Genomic DNA, 17,957 nt, shown 5'->3' with positions numbered 1-17,957 from the left:
GAACTGCGTCACAACACCACCGTAGTTCACCTGCTATGTCAGCTTGCTGCTATGTGGCAGGTCTGACTTCAAAAGTGAGTCGAACCCCACAGACTGAAAAAGCCCGACTGTACAGCGTTAAAAGGCACGTTTACATCCCAGTTTAAGGAACAGCTTTAGCCTCTATAGATTACTCTATAGGGGGGTTTAATGGATTTTATGACTAATGACTTGTTTTATAGTAGAGACCAGGCAAAAGCTTTGCGCTTCAGTTTTGGTGAATTAAATTGTAGTGGGGGGTAGGGATGGGTATCGAAAACCGGTTCTTGTTGAGAACCGGTTCCCACTGTTTCAATTCCTTGGAATCGTTTGCCATTTTTGCAAACGATTCCCTTATCGATTCCAGTCGCCCCGAATGACGTCACCACGTTGCGGAGCGTCATTTACCTGGCAGGAAACACGGCGCCTAAGCGGCTCAAACGCTCAAAAGTTTGATTATACTTTATGAGAACCGATGACAACAGGGCAACTTGCAAAGTAGATATTTCATTTAAGGGAGGAAACACTACGAATATGCAAAAGCATTTGCTCACAAAACACGCGATGACACGCGTTTTTAATTCCGCTCCGGACTCGTGACTCTCAACCCAGCAGCAGCGCTAACGTTTGCACGTCCTCTCCCGTTAATGCGGCAGGTAAATAATCAACTAACAGTGCATATTATGTTAGCGCGATCTGCCTTATTCCAAAACCTGCCATTACTGTACATGTAGGTGACCATGATGAGAGAGACAGACAGAGTCTGGCTGGCTCAGATGCTGGCAGTTCTCGCTGCAGTCTACCGGTAGCGTCTCCTTTCAGGCCAGGATAGACTAATGTCACCGAGCAGTGTCTAAGTTTGTGGTCAAAGGCTTGCACCCATTTGCCACAGCAGATGCCCCCGATTTTTGGTAAGTGAATGTGTTTAATTGTGGGCAGGGACATTACTGGATATTCTTGTGTAATTGCCACAGAACAATTTATGTTATACTTTGTTATTGCTACAGAAGAATGTTGCAGCTTTAAGGCAGGGATGACTCCTGGAGTTGCTTTCTCACTGCATATGCTTTATTTCACAATCAGATCGATTCGATAACAAAAACATACAGCAGCTCCTCTCCTACTCCTAGCCCTTCGCTGCGGTGGAAAAAAGAACGACTTCAATCCCCTTCAAGGAACATACGTACAAAATAGTTTTCCTGATACACCAATGGGGCGTTCAATGCCATCTTGTAAATATGAGTACTCTGGCAGAGTAACAGTTCAAATGAAAAATACACCAGAACAAACAAGCAAACAAAAAAAGAAGTGTGGGGTACCTTTGAACCAATGAACAAAGTATAACAATTTATACTTTTTAACATAACCCGACCCCGTCAATATGTGATATGTCTCACAAGAATATTTATTTTATTATTTTACATTTACAATTTTTTTTTCCTGGGGACCGTGTGACACCCCATTGAAGAGCCGTAGGCTGGATCTCTCAAGATCTCACTGTTGGGTTTGTAAGGCCAGTTACTCCTAAATTTCTATCTTGTTCAAAGAGAAGATATAAAACAAAGCTCTGAGCTAATCGACCTTAGTGTTCTCCTTTTTAAAAAAAAAAAAAAGAATCGATAAGAGAATCGATAAAGAATCGAATCGTTAAACAGAATCGAAAATGGAATCGGAATCGTTAAAATCTTATCAATACCCATCCCTAGTGGGGGGGTTATTTTCAGTCTTGTTTTCCGCAGTAATTAGCAGATATCTATCTGTATGTTACACCCAGCTGTTGGACTGTTGTGCTCACTGGATTGTGCTGCAGTTTGCGAATGCGGTTTTTTAACCAAGCCTGCCAATGTTGGTGTTTGCACTCCACGCTTCGTTTAAAATAACGGAGACTTGAAAATCTGTAGTACAAAACCAGTGAGTGCCATCACGGAGGCCACGTACATCTTTTATACTGCCTGTGGCCTAAACCACACGAAGCATGTAGCTTGAATGCTTTTGAAGTGGATTATTTCCTGCTGTGTGCTACGTGCAAGATGTCTCTCTTTATTCTCCTTGTTTGTTTCCCGTCACATGAACCTGAAAATACAACTGCTGTCTCATTATCTGACAGTATTTTGTCCTAAAACTCATTAAACAAATTTAATTCTTGCCAGGATTTGACCATCTGTACATGAAGTTGCATTATAGATTATAATGGGATAGTGAGTAGCACAATACTCTTCAGCAACAAGTTGCAGCTTGTATGGAGGTGTACAAATGCAAAATTTTGTGTAAACATAAAATATGTACTTCTATTTATTTATTTTTTTCGTTTGTTTGCACAGATGTGGCATTCAGCTCAACATTCAAGAAACCGAGAGAAATCCAAGTATAGATTTCCCAAGCCTTAAACTGCTGCTGCGTTCCCTTACACAGTCCAAGGGGGTGAAAGTTTAAATGTCTGCTCATTTATTCGGCCTAATATGTAACATGATAAATATGGAAAGATCATGATTAAAACTGTTGGAGGCCTGAGGGAATGGATTTGTGTGTGCAATAAAGGGAGTGACCTACTCTTGGTGCAGAAACTGAGATCCGGAAAATTACATTAAAGTGAACACTGCAGTTAAACTCGGTGCTCATTTATCACTGCGTGGCAATGTTGGGTTTCTTATTTGATGGGCTGGTGTGATCACACAGGTGTCTTTATTTAATTAGGCAGATTTAGATTTGATTGACTGATGTCTCTTTCCTATGAGCTTGCACATTTTAGTTGGGAAAATGGCACCTTTTACAACCATTTTAACCTGATTTTAAATCGTTAACAGTTGAAGAACACGGATGAAACGGAAAAGCTCAAAGGAAACGAATGGTGAAACCTATGACAATGATGAGACACAGACTGACATTTGGACTTTGTACCACAGACCCGATTTAGGAGAGGCATAATATTTGATGGTGGGGGAATTAGTGAAAAGGCAGAAACTGGAACAAGGCTGCCCAACTGTCTAACTTACAATAAAAAAGAATGATGAGTTCTGTTATCTCTCGATTTGGGATAACAGAAACATTTGTCAGATTCAGGCTCTGCTTGCTTTGCCTCTTTGCCTTGTGGCCTCTGGGGTCACCGAGCATTACTGAGGTCAGAAGTCTCTTTCAAAGCAATTTTTATTACAAAAATTTCTTAAGACGAGACCTTTGTTAATATTTGTAGAATACCTAACCGTCCTGATTACTTGCGCCCTGTTTGGTTAATCTGGTTTTCTTTTTGCCTCATTTAAAAAGCACAAAGATCAGAAGCAACCCCACAGATTCTTTGAATATTTCACTTCAGAGGAAGACAATAAATATTTCATTATTCACGGTCAGTTGAACTCTTAAAGTGCCCAGTCCTTTTGTTCGAGCGCCTCTCTGGGTTTGATTTGCAGTGTTTGTCTCTCAAGAGAATACGCTTGGCTTTGGCATGGGCCCCAGTGGCTGGGAACAAGAGTGATTGTTGTAGTTTGGACGGTGGGGATCTAGATGTCTGCCTGTGGAGCGGCCAGCTACTGCTCCTACGTGCACTGCGTGACGGGGCATCTGTGACAGCTGTAGTCTTGTGACGGCACGCAGCACAACAGTCCATAAATTATTGAAAGTTACTGTGAAAACATCCTGTAATGAACTCCTGACTGAAGAAGCGGCAGCATCCAAAAGTGGATGCTCTTGGCAATTACAGACTTCTAATTTTCACCTAGAAGTGTCTTACATTTGCAAAGTTTTATGTGTGAACTCAGCTGTAAGCTGACAAAAACATATGCTGCTAAAAAAAGAAAAGTTAATGTGCAGATTTTTAGTTTGTTTTTTGTTTTTTTAAAAATACCACCAGTATAATTTCTTCTGTCCTGTGAAGTGTGGTGCTTAGTCACCTTCCTGCTGTCACATATCACCCATGAATGCTTATCAGGCTTCACGTGAAAGTCAGATTACATTGGAAGTCATATTCAAATCAAGCAGCACGACTCATCACCGTCTAACTCACATGAACACCATGTTTCTGTGTTTATTTTGAGTTTTTATTATGCAATAAGACAGAAAATGTTTTCTGTTGATAAAATATATTGAAATGGCAAAACTACAAATTTAGTTCCGGGTGGTTAGGACTGTCACCTCGCAGCGAGAGGGCCCTGGGCTTGAATCCACTTTGGGGCTTTCTGTGTGCAGTTTGCATGTTCTCTCCAGGTGCTCCAACTTCCTCCCAAAGTCCAAAGACATGCATATTAGGTGATTCTAAGGTGGTTGAGTTTCAGGTTGAATATGCAGATCGCAGTGGGTTGGAGAATGTTCTCCACAGGTCAAGAAAGTAGCTTAAATCGGTCGTTCAGGGGTTTTGTGTGCTAATTAGCGAGGAGGTGATCTGGTCTCCCCTCCTGCAGTGAGGGCTGTCTATGTATTCACAGAGTGGTACTTTAACTTTATGACTTTAAATACTTCATTATTTCATTATGTCATTTGCATATATGGGCTTTTAAGAGTCAGGTGATTAAATTACGATCAAACAAAATGTATCATGAACTAACACAATTAGCAGAACGATGTTTGCGTCTTGTTTTCTTGGTGAATCCAACGTTACATTGGTCTCTAAGCTGACAGAGATCTGCTGTGTGATGCCCTGTCTGAAGGACTGTTGATCAGAGGTTTCCTTGAGTTGGGGGCTTTGACTCTACAACTGTAGGATCTATGACATAATGGTTTGCTGTTAAGCTGAAGCTCGTGGGTGGGGCCAATGTTTAGAGATGTAAACGTGTCTCATGATAACACAGAGTCAGAAGACTTTATTTATCCCCAAGGGGCAAATAAGAGACTGACCTTGCCGACCGTACATACAATACACAAACATCACATTGGGGAGACCGGTCAGGCTAGGTAGCTGGCCGGTCAGCCGCACGAGCAGCAACCCGGAACTGAACAACAATGGAAAATGCACAACATGAGAAAAGACGAGGAGAAAAAAAGAACTCCCCCCAGACTGAGCTTCAACAGGGAGATCCATTTTTTTCCCAGTCAGTAGCCCATTGGAGGCAGACTTTAAACCCTTTCCTCTTTGTGGGATGTTGATTTCTTTTTTTCCTTATTGATTCTTCCTTGTCTTCTTCAGTCAACACTAGCAGTTCAGTAATGTACGGGCTTATGACTGACTTAGATTTAGGCGCTGAATCATTGTAGAGGCTTCAACCTAACTTTCATGAATGGCCAACGCTATTACCAGCTTTGATGCTTTTACGTGGTGTTTTATATGTTAATTATCTTCTGGCAATGTCCCGATGTTTCATATGTGGTACCACCCACATACAATTAAAACGTGGGGACTTTTTCCATCTTTGAATGCTTCTCTTTGTTGTGGTTAGCATTTTAAATTTTCAAAGAATATTCAGGCAATCATTTGTCCCTCTGGGTTTTCGACTCCTTCGTACATTATCTCACATCCATTCTGAAAGTTTTTGCATCTCCCTCTAGAAATTTGCTGACAGCAGTGAGTTATTATATTGAAGCTATGATGATTATTTTGTCACTGATTAAATCCAAAACCTGCAGTGAAAAAGTAGCTGCACAGGAGTATTAGACAGTACTGAACAGGCCAATCAAAACAGCTCTGAGCTGTGTTAACCCTATGTGTAGTTACATTTCCAGGGAGGTGCACATCAGGTTACGGCATAAGTTATGTTGTAGTGTTTCTGGGGTGTTTTTGGTTACGAATGACCAAAGTCATACATTTAACACAAGTATAAATTTCCTGTTACGTGTGCTAATATTTAGCATAGTATTTTCTGTGTTCTTAAGTTTAGTTAAGCTTGTTAGCACGCTAACAGAGTACCTCTGAAGGTTTAATTTAAGACTTTAATACCAATAATACAATTTTACTTTTTCATGTTAAGAGTGACAAAGAAGTACAGATATCAGATTTACAGTATCAGAATTACTAATGTTTGTATTTGTTTGACTAATGTTTAGCTATCGTGTGTAATAGATAGAATAGATGCTATCCACATCCAGATGTTATCCAGAAGTCTCTAACTAGAGTTGCAGGAGGTGATGCAGAGAATCAGAATCGCATTTATTGGTCAAATATATGTGCAAACACATAGTAGGATTTTGGTTCTGGTCGACGGTGTCTCTCAAGCACAGCAATGTAAAACACACAATATATGAGCGACAAAAGAAGAAATAAACAATATACAGTGGGGCAAAAAAATATTTAGTCATCCACCGATTGTGCAAGTTCCCCCACTTAAAATGATGACAGAGGTCAGTAATTTGCACCAGAGGTACACTTCAACTGTGAGAGACAGAATGTGAAAAAAAAATCCATGAATCCACATGGTAGGATTTGTAAAGAATTTATTCGTAAATTAGGGTGGAAAATAAGTATTTGGTCACCTCAAACAAGGAAAATCTCTGGCTCTCACAGACCTGTAACGTCTTCTGTAAGAAGCTTTTCTGTCCCCCACTCGTTACCTGTATGAATGGCACCTGTTTGAACTCATCATCTGTATAAAAGACACCTGTCCACAGCCTCAAACAGTCAGACTCCAAACTCCGCCATGGCCAAGACCAAAGAGCTTTCGAAGGACACCAGGAAAAGTATTGTAGACCTGCACCAGACTGGGAAGAGTGAATCTACAATAGGCAAGCAGCTTGGTGTGAAAAAATCAACTGTGGGAGCAATCATCAGAAAATGGAAGACATACAAGACCACTGATAATCTCCCACAATCTGGGGCTCCACGCAAGATCTCATCCCGTGGGGTCACAATGATCATGAGAACGGTGAGCAAAGATCCCAGAACCACACGGGGGGACCTGGTGAATGACCTGCAGAGAGCTGGGACCAAAGTAACAAAGGTCACCATCAGTAACACACTACAACGGCAGGGAATCAAATCCCGCAGTGCCAGACGTGTTCCGCTGCTGAAGCCAGTGCATGTCCAGGCCCGTCTGAAGTTTGCCAGAGAGCACATGGATGATACAGCAGAGGATTGGGAGAATGTCATGTGGTCAGATGAAACCAAAGTAGAACTTTTTGGTATAAACTCAACTCGTCGTGTTTGGAGGAAGAAGAATACTGAGTTGCATCCCAAGAACACCATACCTACTGTGAAGCATGGGGGTGGAAACATCATGCTATGGGGCTGTTTTTCTGCCAAGGGGACAGGACGACTGATCCGTGTTAAGGACAGAATGAATGGGGCCATGTATCGTGAGATTTTGAGCCAAAACCTCCTTCCATCAGTGAGAACTCTGAAGATGAAACGAGGCTGGGTCTTCCAACATGACAATGATCCAAAACACACCGCCCGGGCAACAAAGGAGTGGCTCCGTAAGAAGCATTTGAAAGTCCTGGAGTGGCCTAGCCAGTCTCCAGACCTCAACCCCATAGAAAATCTGTGGCAGGAGTTGAAAGTCCGTGTTGCTCGGCGACAGCCCCAAAACATCACTGCTCTCGAGAAGATCTGCATGGAGGAATGGGCCAAAATACCAGCTACTGTGTGTGCAAACCTGGTAAAGACCTATAGTAAACGTTTGACCTCTGTTATTGCCAACAAAGGTTATGTTACAAAGTATTGAGTTGTATTTTTGTTATTGACCAAATACTTATTTTCCACCCTGATTTACGAATAAATTCTTTACAAATCCTACCATGTGGATTCATGGATTTTTTTTTTTCACATTCTGTCTCTCACAGTTGAAGTGTACCTCTGGTGCAAATTACTGACCTCTGTCATCATTTTAGGTGGGGGAACTTGCACAATCGGTGGCTGACTAAATACTTTTTTGCCCCACTGTACATGAGTGGATCATGATGAGACAGGTCATGGTCCCCAACACACTATAATACACTCTAATAATCTAGTGTGCTCTGAGTCTTACTCTGAGTCTTACTGGGCAGCACAGTTTGTTTGTTTGTTCAGTTACTTTTTTGTAATTGTGATTTTACTTTTAGATGTAAATATAATAATTATATTTCTCAAAACAGTTTATGAGTGCTTTTCTGTTTGATCAACTAATAGATTTTTTTTTTCCCTTGCTTGTCTCAGACTGTTTCTCTGCTTTTTCAGATGAAACATGAGCTCTTATTTAATGGCTGCTTCTCTGGTTTTGCAGCTTAAGTGGTTGTTGCGTGAAATAAGCTGTAGGTGTAAAATGATTTGGACTGACAGAGATGCACTAAGCGTTAGTGATTGCAGTGACATCTGTATGTAAATCAGCATTTTTATTTGTGTGCCTAATGTGGTTGTTTAACTTGCAAGACTTTAAACTTTATTGCTGTTCTGTTCTGTTCTGTTTTGTTTTTTTGCTTTGAAGAAAATGCAGGCATCGCCTTATGAATCATTAACAGAAATGTCTTATGGTGGGGGGGGGAATGCTTTTGGTCTTCTCCCCTGTGTAATCAACATGTTTTTGTATTCCATTTTCTTATAAACAATGAGACATCCAGTGTTAACTTGCAGGACTATCTCAGAAAAACATTACACAGTTCAGCAAAGGCTGAATTAGAAACACAACTTTTTCAGGAACTGAGATCCACCTGTGTAGCTACATGTAAACTGCTCTGTCCCATCCGAGTTAAGCTAAATATAGGTTGTATAAATTCCTGTGATGAAAGCCTGCAAGTAGAGACATGTGCAGCAGGCTGATAAGAAAAGAGACCCAACGTCTGTTCTTTGTTGCACACTTGCAAAACATCTGAGGTGACTTAAAGGCAAATACACAGAGGTAATGGGCCACACAGCTGAATGAGAGTAGATCAGAATTCCCTATAACAGTATTAGTTTTGTTCGGTTTAATAGCCTATGAGGCTCTTGTTGTTTCTTTAAAGTGGTACACACGTAAAACATAGCATATGTCTTCATTCTAGATATGTAGAGACTTTTGATTTTTAAAAACTGATATATAAACAATATATTATCATCAGTTCCTCACCTTCAGCTCTTCACATGAGACCATATTATACTTGCTAATTTATCCAAAATGCACTCAACATTTGTATCTCTGTATATAGAGGGGGCAAGCAATAGAAACTGTTTTCCACCCAGGTGAAACATAAAGGAGTTAATCTTTTGTTGAGCTAATCGAAGCTTTAAATTAAAAACATGAGCAGTTAATATCAAATAGTGGTGGGGGAAAAGCAAGAAACAAGAAAAATGGTTTAAAAATGTCAGAATTGCCAAAAATAAGTTACTGCTTTTACAAAGTGTGGCAGTCTGACACTTCGGTGACGTTCAAAATAAACAATTTGATCATCCATTAATTGGGATAAATAAATGGTTCTTAATATTTTGAACTTTGAGCTTAAATGCATTGAGATGCTGCCATGTGATTGGCTGCTTGGATATTTGCATTAATGCGCATTTGAACATGTGCAAAGTGCAAAAGTGTCAATAAAGGCAGAGATGTGAGAATGTGAGTTTAATGGAAAACTGAGGGATCTCATACCAGCGTGATCATTTTTGGCTCCTAAAGTTGTGTAATTGCTGCCATTTAAATGTAAATATATACCTAATGAAAACAAAGTAATTTCTAACAGGGCATGCATACCAATCATAAGTTCTATTTTAGAGTCTGATTCTTTTTTTAGATTATATTCAGCTTAAGTAACTTAGAAACTACATTCTGTGGTATGTGTTTGTGCCGTTCAGTGCTAATGCCCAAGCCCGAGCATCTGTGTCACGTCCACACTTGGAGCTGGAAAAATCTGAGCAGGGACTGCACATTGTGTTCTGAATGAAACCAGAGTCATGTAGTGAGGAGACAGAAAAGGAGAAAACAGAGGAAATCCCCCGTGATATCTGCACTTTAAGCTGCTTCCCAACCCAAAAGGACGCCACAGCTGCCAGCAGCATGAAGAATGGGCCGATATGAAACTGCTGATCCCCCCCCCCCCTGGCCACTGTTAGGAGACTGCGATGACAATGGGGATGTCTTCTGAACTCTGAGACTCAACTCAGTCACTGTATTTCCTGTAGCTGATGAAGTGGCCTTTACTCACTCATATGCCCCCTCAAAAAAAAAAAAAAACTTCTACAAATTTCCCATAAATGAAAGTAAATATTTCAGGACTTTGCTCACAGACCTACAATTACATCTTTTTCTGTGGTCAAATCAACGTTGATCCTAACTTTTTTCTCATGCTCCCTTTTCCGTGTGTGTGTGTGTGTGTGTGTGTGTGTGTGTGTGTGTGTAAACTCACATGCATTGGTCTGCCCTGGAGGTTGCAGCCTTGGCTCTGCTGCGCTCCACTGAGTCTGCCAGGAGATCTTATGGACGCCTCAGTGGAGCGGACTCTTAAAAACACTGCTTACCCAAGGAGATTTATTTAAAGTTACAGAGCAGTACAAAGTGTCTAAAACCTCTGAGAGAAACTGTGTGTGTGTGTGTGATTCATTGTACATGCGAGACTGTGTTGAAATGCTACGAAAACAAAACAAAAAAATGAAGCGAGTGATGTTTGTGTTTTTTCTAAAAGGTGTGTAAACCTTGTCATTTTAATGCAGTATTTCTCCACAGCTCATTTGTCATAGTCCAAGCGTTTGTTCTCAAGCAACTGTAGTGTTTTTGTTTTTTTGTTTTTATTCATCTCTCACATTTTACCCCAGAGATAATCATCACATTGCGTTGGCAGATTTCTTCTCTAACAGACTTTGACATGTCGCCTGGTTTCAGTATGCGTTTTCCAACCTGTGTGCAGTAGGACACTACTGTGCACACATGAGTGTGATTTTTAGGGGGGAACAAACAGTATGAAGGTGCTAATGAAATTGCTCTGTTTGTTGTTTATAAAAATGAATTGCATTTTTGAAGAGCTACACATGCTTGAGGAACGAAATCTGTAAATAGAACCATAGCACCGCCTACAAAATTAAATAAAATAAAATTCAGTAAAGTTCAGTAAAAAAACGACTTGCGTTCCAGATCCAACAGGAAGCCCACCATGTTGATTTTGCTGAATTTTGCACCATTTTTGCCAATTTAATATGGGGGTGCTCAAAGGAGCGAGAGCTGTTACTTCCAGTTTGAATTTTAATTGTTTTAATGACTTTACATTACGTTACACACAATGATGAAACTAAGCACTTTGAATCACCTTGCTGTTGAATTGTGCTATATAAATAAACTTGCCTTGCCTTACTTTGAGCCGCTCCATTATTTGCATAAGGGGTCGCCACAGCAGGTAGCAACAAATATTGTTATTTTAATTTATTTTTTTAATGTCAGGTCCTCTTCCTGACCCAACCCCAAAGGGATTTGGCGTACTGTCATGTTTCCAATTTCAGTCACTGAATGTTTGAGTTTAATGTAAGCTCTACAGTGAATAAATAAAATTCTAATTTGTGTTGTGGTGGTGGAACAAGATAAAGGAACCTTTTCCTCAAGATCACCATGTGGCAGTACGTTGGTTGTCCGTAGTTTCTACACAGAACCACATCCTATCATGTGGCTGAGTACTGCTAAAAAGGAGTCAGTTGAGGTGGTTCTGTGATCTGGTTAGGATGTCTCCTGGGCACCTCCCTTTGGAGGTTTTAGCTTAGCCCCTGTCGCACAGGAGAAGTCAAAATACACAAAGCACCAATTTTCTGTGTGCTATTTTTAATGTTTTTATTTATCCTCCTCCCATCCTCCTCATGGTAAACTTCACCGTTGTTCCCTTTCCTGTAGAAACCATGCTATCTGCATGTGTCTGCTCTGCTGTGCTGGGCAGCCAGTGCACAGTATAGGGTTTTTTTTTTGTTTGTTTTGTTTTGTTTTTTGGGGTTGGGGGGGGGTTCACTTTTGCACACAAACCAAAGTCTCAGTCTGCTTTTTGTCCATTTAACATCCTGTTGGGTAAAATTGTTGATGAAATAAAGTAAATTCCCTTTGGTGGTATTATGCATTATTGTGCATGTTACTTAGTCTTATTTCTGTGGCATTGTGTTGTGAAAATAAAAACTTCACTGATTTATGGTGATTGCAGAAACCTTTACTTTGGATGGTCCCGTGTTCTTGGCTTAAATGCATCTGGCATCAGCTTGCCTAAAATTGTGCTGAGTAGATAATTGCTTTTCCCTGCAATGAGTTGACAGTTTGAAATATGATCAAAAACGCTTAATCTCTTAGGAAAATGATAAGTTAAAGCAACTAGCTGGCAGTCAAATGAAACAATAAAACCATTCTTTTACTTTGCGGGGTAATGCGCTCACACAATATTTACATAAGCTGTTTTAAGGACAAAATCAGCTGGCAGGAAAACCTGGAATACATTTATTATCGTTTTGTGGGTGCGTTTAACACGCTTATGCAACTTGGTCATTCATTCGACTTTGTTATTATTTGCATCTGCTAAAATAAAAATCTTTTCCTCTGTTTTCTCCACAGTACATCAAGATCCCAGCTCCCACTGCAGAGTCTCCTTCTGCCCTCCGTGTCTTTTCCTTTTACTTGTCCAGCGACAGCAAAGATCAGCCACAGGCCAGCTTTGACTGCATCCATCAGTATGTGTCGAGGTATGAATCCGAAACTTGTTTTCACAAGTCGAGTACTATTATCGCCACTGAATCAAGATCCAACTTTGAGCACCATGGAAGACTAATCAAAAATCCCTTTTTCCCCGTTACATTAATCAGCAAAGAATTTTGGCAAATATTTTCAATAAAAAAAAAAGAACTCTTTGTTAAAGCTTCAAACTTGGCTATTCTTCTCTGGATAAGCGCAGCCAAAAGTTCTCGCTCAATATGCCTGACCGAATTTGCCAGAACACACACACACACAACCCCAGTGAACCACCTGCAGACTTAAAATATGCTGCTAACATTTATGTTGGTTATTATCACTTATTAAGACCAAATAGATGTACACACAAACTTCATACCCACATACCAGCCAATCACATGGCCACAGCTCAGTACATTTAGGTATGTAAACTGAAGTTCAAACAGACCACCAGAATGGGGAAGAAAGCTGATTTAAGCGCAACTATCTTTAGGATTTACAGAGACTGGTCAGAAAAATAAAATATGCAGAGATCGGCAATTCTCTGGATGAAAATGCTTGTTGATGCCAGAGGTCAGAGGAGAATGATTAGACTGCTTTGGGTTGATATGAAGGCAACAACTCAAATAATCACTTATTACAACAAAAGTATGCAAAAGAGCTTCTCTGTGAGGACAACTTATCCAACTTTTAACCCTCTTATCAGCTAAGAACAAGAAACTAAAAGAAAAATAAAGGATTGCAAAAATGTTTAAACCAAGATCCATCTTGCATTGCATCAACAATTTAGGCTGGTTGGGTGAAGGCCAGCCTCAGATTCAGTCTGGAAGATTTATAATACTGTTTTTTGCTGAATCCACATTTTCAGCCCCCTTCAGTCTGATAGCTGGTTGCCTGCATACATGGCTACTGGCATCCACGTATTGTCTGAAGGTTGCGGCCCAAAAATGTTCCAAATGTAGAAGAAAATGCAAACAAAGTACACCACTACCCACTTCCAGTGGGTCATAAATGGTTATGAAGAAGGATTGCATATTGCTTGTGCATCATTTGTGGAGAATTTTGCAAAGTACACTTTTGAGCTTCCAGATGTGTAAGTGGTCTGATCCTCTTGTAGTGGCTCATAACCTCAGAAGACACTGTCTCCCTATGCTCGCAAATCAGAAGAGACTGTTTGCTTGCATCTTACCGTACAGACCATGGGGCACTTGTAATTTCCTGTAAATTTCTGGGCCGAACCGCTCATTACTGAGACCCGCGTTGCTTTATTTATGGAGTGGATATGCTTGGAAACTAAAGGTTATGCTCTGTTGCGGCTTCTTGGTGCCAGATGGCTAATTGTGGCCTGAACTTTAACTAGCTTTCATTTCAGCCAGTTACTGCAGCCAAGAGAAACGGCACATCAGCATGACAGCAATATCTTGCTCCCGTTGCCCCCTGCATTTGTTTTGATATTTGGAGGACAGAGTGAAAGAGTGGCCATTGGTCACTTATGTTATTGTATAGTGAAAATGTCTCAAATTAGCAGGAATTGCTACTTTTTTTTTTTTTTTGTTCTGTTTTTGTTTGTTTGTTGGATTTTGGCAGCTCTGTAAATCTCTGATTTATTTGCTCCATTAATGGAGCTCAGGTTCTTATTTTAACTTTTTACTTTTGGCCAAGATGATTCTTGTTTTGCAAGCATGCCGACAGGAGCCAAGTTAATCCTGGCGGTTTTTCTACATGGTCTGTCCTGCTCTGAACCAAGATATATAGCCTTTCTCACATGTCACAGGCTGCAGAGCTAAATCTAGACAGTGACATAACATACAGCAACCACAGGTTTAGCCAGATTCCGCCACAAAGTCACTTTCTGCTGCAAAGGTTCTGCGCTGCCATCCTGCTTTGAGATAACTTAAAGGATGTTTTTAAAAAGCAGCAGAATGCCGTGAAGTTCAACAGCTGGCTGTTTTTTATTTTGTAGTGACGGCCGCGAACAGCTGGAAGGTCAGGGCAGCATCCAGGACAAGATCACTGTGTGTGCCACCGATGATTCCTACCAGATGACCCGCGAGAGGATGTCGCAGGTGGAGAAGGACAGTTGGAGCCGCTCTGCCATTGAGATCAAACCTGGAGCAACACATCCAAGTAAGATTAAGCAAAAGGCTTCTGTGGCAGGAAAACCGAAATCGAAGATGATACATCTGCAGATTTTCATGTGGAAGGGCCAAATAGCTTTTTAGTTGGAGAGGGATCAGCAATTTGGATGTGGATACAAAAGAGGCTGTATAAAAACCCAAATAGAAATATAATAGCACCAATAAAAGTAAAAGGAATATTTGCCTTGAAAAATATTCCTTTATTTATTGCTTGAAGCTAAAAACCAGATACTTTCCTGTTTTTGATGTGCGATGAAACCACATGCGTAGGCCGTATTTTTGGTTATACCAAGACAAAAGCTAAGCCTTTTCTCCGATATTTAATGTTTGTCATTGTTCAAAGTCAGAAACTGTCTTTAAACTTTAATTTCAGGGAGTTTCGATTCACTGCCAGGCCCTTACCATTAATACAACTGAAAAGTATAGTTAATGGAGCCATGTCTCTAAAACAAAGATTATTGCAGAATGAGAGCTGTATGGGACGTGCAGGTTTTACTAACTATGACCTGAAAGCTACCTTCTGTGTTTTTTCCCTGTTCGCTAAACTTTGCTGCGGTTATGCAAAACTTTTTCTTGGCTCTGTCCTGGACCCCCATGTCAGTGCTGAAGCTCCAGGGAAGCTGCAACTGTAGTTGGTTTAAACCAGATTACTGCATGGATTGTGTAACATCAGATCTTAAGGTGAACATGACAAAGCAGTATAAATTGTAACTCTCACAGAATTTATTAGGAAGAAAGCCAAACCCTATCAAGCACGTATCTGGCATCCCCATGACATTATAACATAATTCTCCTTATTTTCATCATGATAAATGACTAACAGAAGTACATATGCATGAAGTTATCTGTTGGACTTACTTTTTCTTTTCCTGTCACTGACCTGCAAAGCGCAGATTAACCTGTAATGGGATTAGCACAGATCTCACTGCCTTAAGATTCTTTTCTCCTTGTACCTTCCTGAGCCTTGTTCTGCTGGAGATTCCTTCCTGTAAAAAGGGAGCTCTTTCTTCCCACAGTCGCCAGCTTGCATAGGAGATTGTCTGATTGCTGGGGTTCTCTCTCTCTAACCTCAGGAATCCACCAGGCGTGGCTGTGTTACATTCTGACCCCAGTAAGACGGTGCTTGTAATTCCACAGGATGACCCACAAAGTATTTCAGAATTGTCCCAGAAGTGTATCCCTGCTTAAAATTGCATAGTTGTATTTTCTTGTCTTTTTCCCCTTGTTTCCTTTTTTTCTTTTTTCTTTTAATAAAATATGAATTAAGCTACATAGAGCAGGTAAGGAGTAAAGACAGGAAATCAGACAAAGAATGATGATAGATAATCTGGCCAATTTTAAAACATAAAAGACCCCTGGCAGACTAAATTGTGATTCAAAGCCATGCAAAGAACAGAACAAAACTGCACTGCAATCCGATCTCAAAGGCATGCACCTGGTGTTTTCCTTGTGCTATATTGTATGTAGACTGAATTCAATTACTGCATCAACTGGAGAAAACTGTTGTTCTCAGAACTACATTTTTAGCTCCTAACACAGAAAAGGTTATCAGGTTATAGGTTTACCAGCATAAGAGGACCTTTTGAGAGATGTAGGTGTACTGTGATTGGTATAGTAGCAATACAAATAGTATTAACCTTGGTAAAACATGAGTCAAGTAACCAATAACTCTTAACTATAGCCAAAAAAATAAACATGCAACATGCAAACACCAACACTAAAATCCATTCTGTCTATAACTGGACGGCAAAATATAAAACAATGTCAAGTAAACACTTGTGAAGCTGATTAGCGCAATCCACAAGAAGGCAAAAAATATTGAGAAAACTCAAGAGGCTAAAACAGCAATACAAGAAAAACAAAGTTAATGTTGCATTCCTGGCCACTGGCTGGTTAATACAGTGATTCAGCTTTTCTATAAGCAATATGAATGCAAACAGATGGAAAGAAAGGAGAGTATGAAGTTCAACGAGGAGCTCTTCAGGTAGTTCTCAAAACTGCTTGATGCAAAACAGGCTTCTGTTTTGCCACCTGCAATAAAATGTGAAATATCCTGCTTTTTATAAGCCCGCTCCTTGAGGCATACAAAGTATTTATAATTAGATGTTGATTTGATTCATTAACATAATGTGTGTATCTTTTGAGGTAATGTCATCTAAGTTAATCCATCCTAAATCACAGGCGGACTGATGCATCATCGTAGATCTTGTTCTTTTACTTTGTGTTCAGGTAAATGTGTCAAGTACCAGAAGAGGCCAGGCCCACTCCCTGCCTCAGATAGCAGCTTCTCCAAGTACTCTGTCAATAACCGGAGGAATGGCAGTATGGCGACCTCAATGCAGAAGCCCCTGAAGGATCGCATCGTCCACCTGCTGGCTCTCAAACCCTACAGAAAACCAGAGCTGCTGCTGTGGCTGGAAAGAGAAAGAGCAAGCCCCAAAGATAAGGCCGAGCTGGGTGCCATACTGGAGGAGGTACTTAGAAACACTGTTTGTAGACAAAATGTACAAAAGCTGAAGCAATTGCATCCATGCAGAGGCCACAGAGTGTAAAAAAAGATGGATTTAGCCACTGCAGTGTCATCATGTTGGTTTTCTGGATCCAAAAGGGGATTTCTGGGTAAGAAAGCTGCACCCATTAACTCTGTGGATGCACTGTTCAGACAAAGATATAATTTGTAGTACAATACTAGTATAATACAAGTTGACTCACCATAACTGAAGTATAAACGTGGATAATGCGTACCACACAGGAGGCCATACTGTTTGTTCATTAAAATGCTCTAAAAAGCTCCAACAGCAGGGTTTAGAGTTCCCTCTGACCACCACCAGGCGGCAACGGGTGAAGTGTCTTGCCCAAGGACACAACAACCGAGACTGTCCAAGCCGGGGCTCGAACTGGCAACCTTCCAATTACAAGGCGAACTCCCAGCTCTTGAGCCACGATCGCCCCGGACAGCTGGTGGTTTCAATAACCAGTAAACTATGATGCGGTGGTTACTTCCATCTTTTATATACAGTGTATGGTTCTTACTTAAAGCCATCATGACCTTGAAAATGCATAACTCCAACAGATTGTCCCAAAGGGGGAAAATGAGTGTAGAAACAAACATTTCTTTCCCTTAATCATCATGTAAACATGTTTGCACCGATTGCTGCTTGGCACACACGCATGCCTAGCGCAGCATCTCATGCATATATTTTTTTTCAAATGTAGACTTTGTACATTATACTCCCTGAACATCCTTAAACACCCCTAATTGTCATTATATAAAACTTTAAAAAACACGCTATGGTTTTGCACATTATACCAAGACAAC

General features: G+C 40.5%; 1 protein-coding gene across 1 annotated transcript in view; it reads left to right on the top strand.

The window, feature by feature from the left end:
- Positions 1 to 17,957, top strand: part of LOC146583044 (RNA polymerase II elongation factor ELL-like) — a 39,789-nt gene that overhangs the window by 11,832 nt on the left and 10,000 nt on the right. Inside the window, exons 3-5 of the mRNA XM_085263136.1 lie at positions 12,387 to 12,514; positions 14,464 to 14,627; positions 16,868 to 17,112. Coding sequence (XP_085119262.1) covers positions 12,387 to 12,514; positions 14,464 to 14,627; positions 16,868 to 17,112 — 537 coding nt within the window. The remainder of the gene's footprint in view (positions 1 to 12,386; positions 12,515 to 14,463; positions 14,628 to 16,867; positions 17,113 to 17,957) is intronic.

Source organism: Mchenga conophoros, linkage group LG1, assembly GCF_057382185.1.
Source record: "Mchenga conophoros isolate Kocher_MC1m ecotype Shallow Benthic linkage group LG1, M_conophoros_male_GT1.1, whole genome shotgun sequence".
Taxonomy (NCBI): domain Eukaryota; kingdom Metazoa; phylum Chordata; class Actinopteri; order Cichliformes; family Cichlidae; genus Mchenga; species Mchenga conophoros.
The sequence above is the reverse complement of the archived record's forward strand: the minus strand, read 5'-3'. Positions and strand labels throughout refer to the sequence as shown.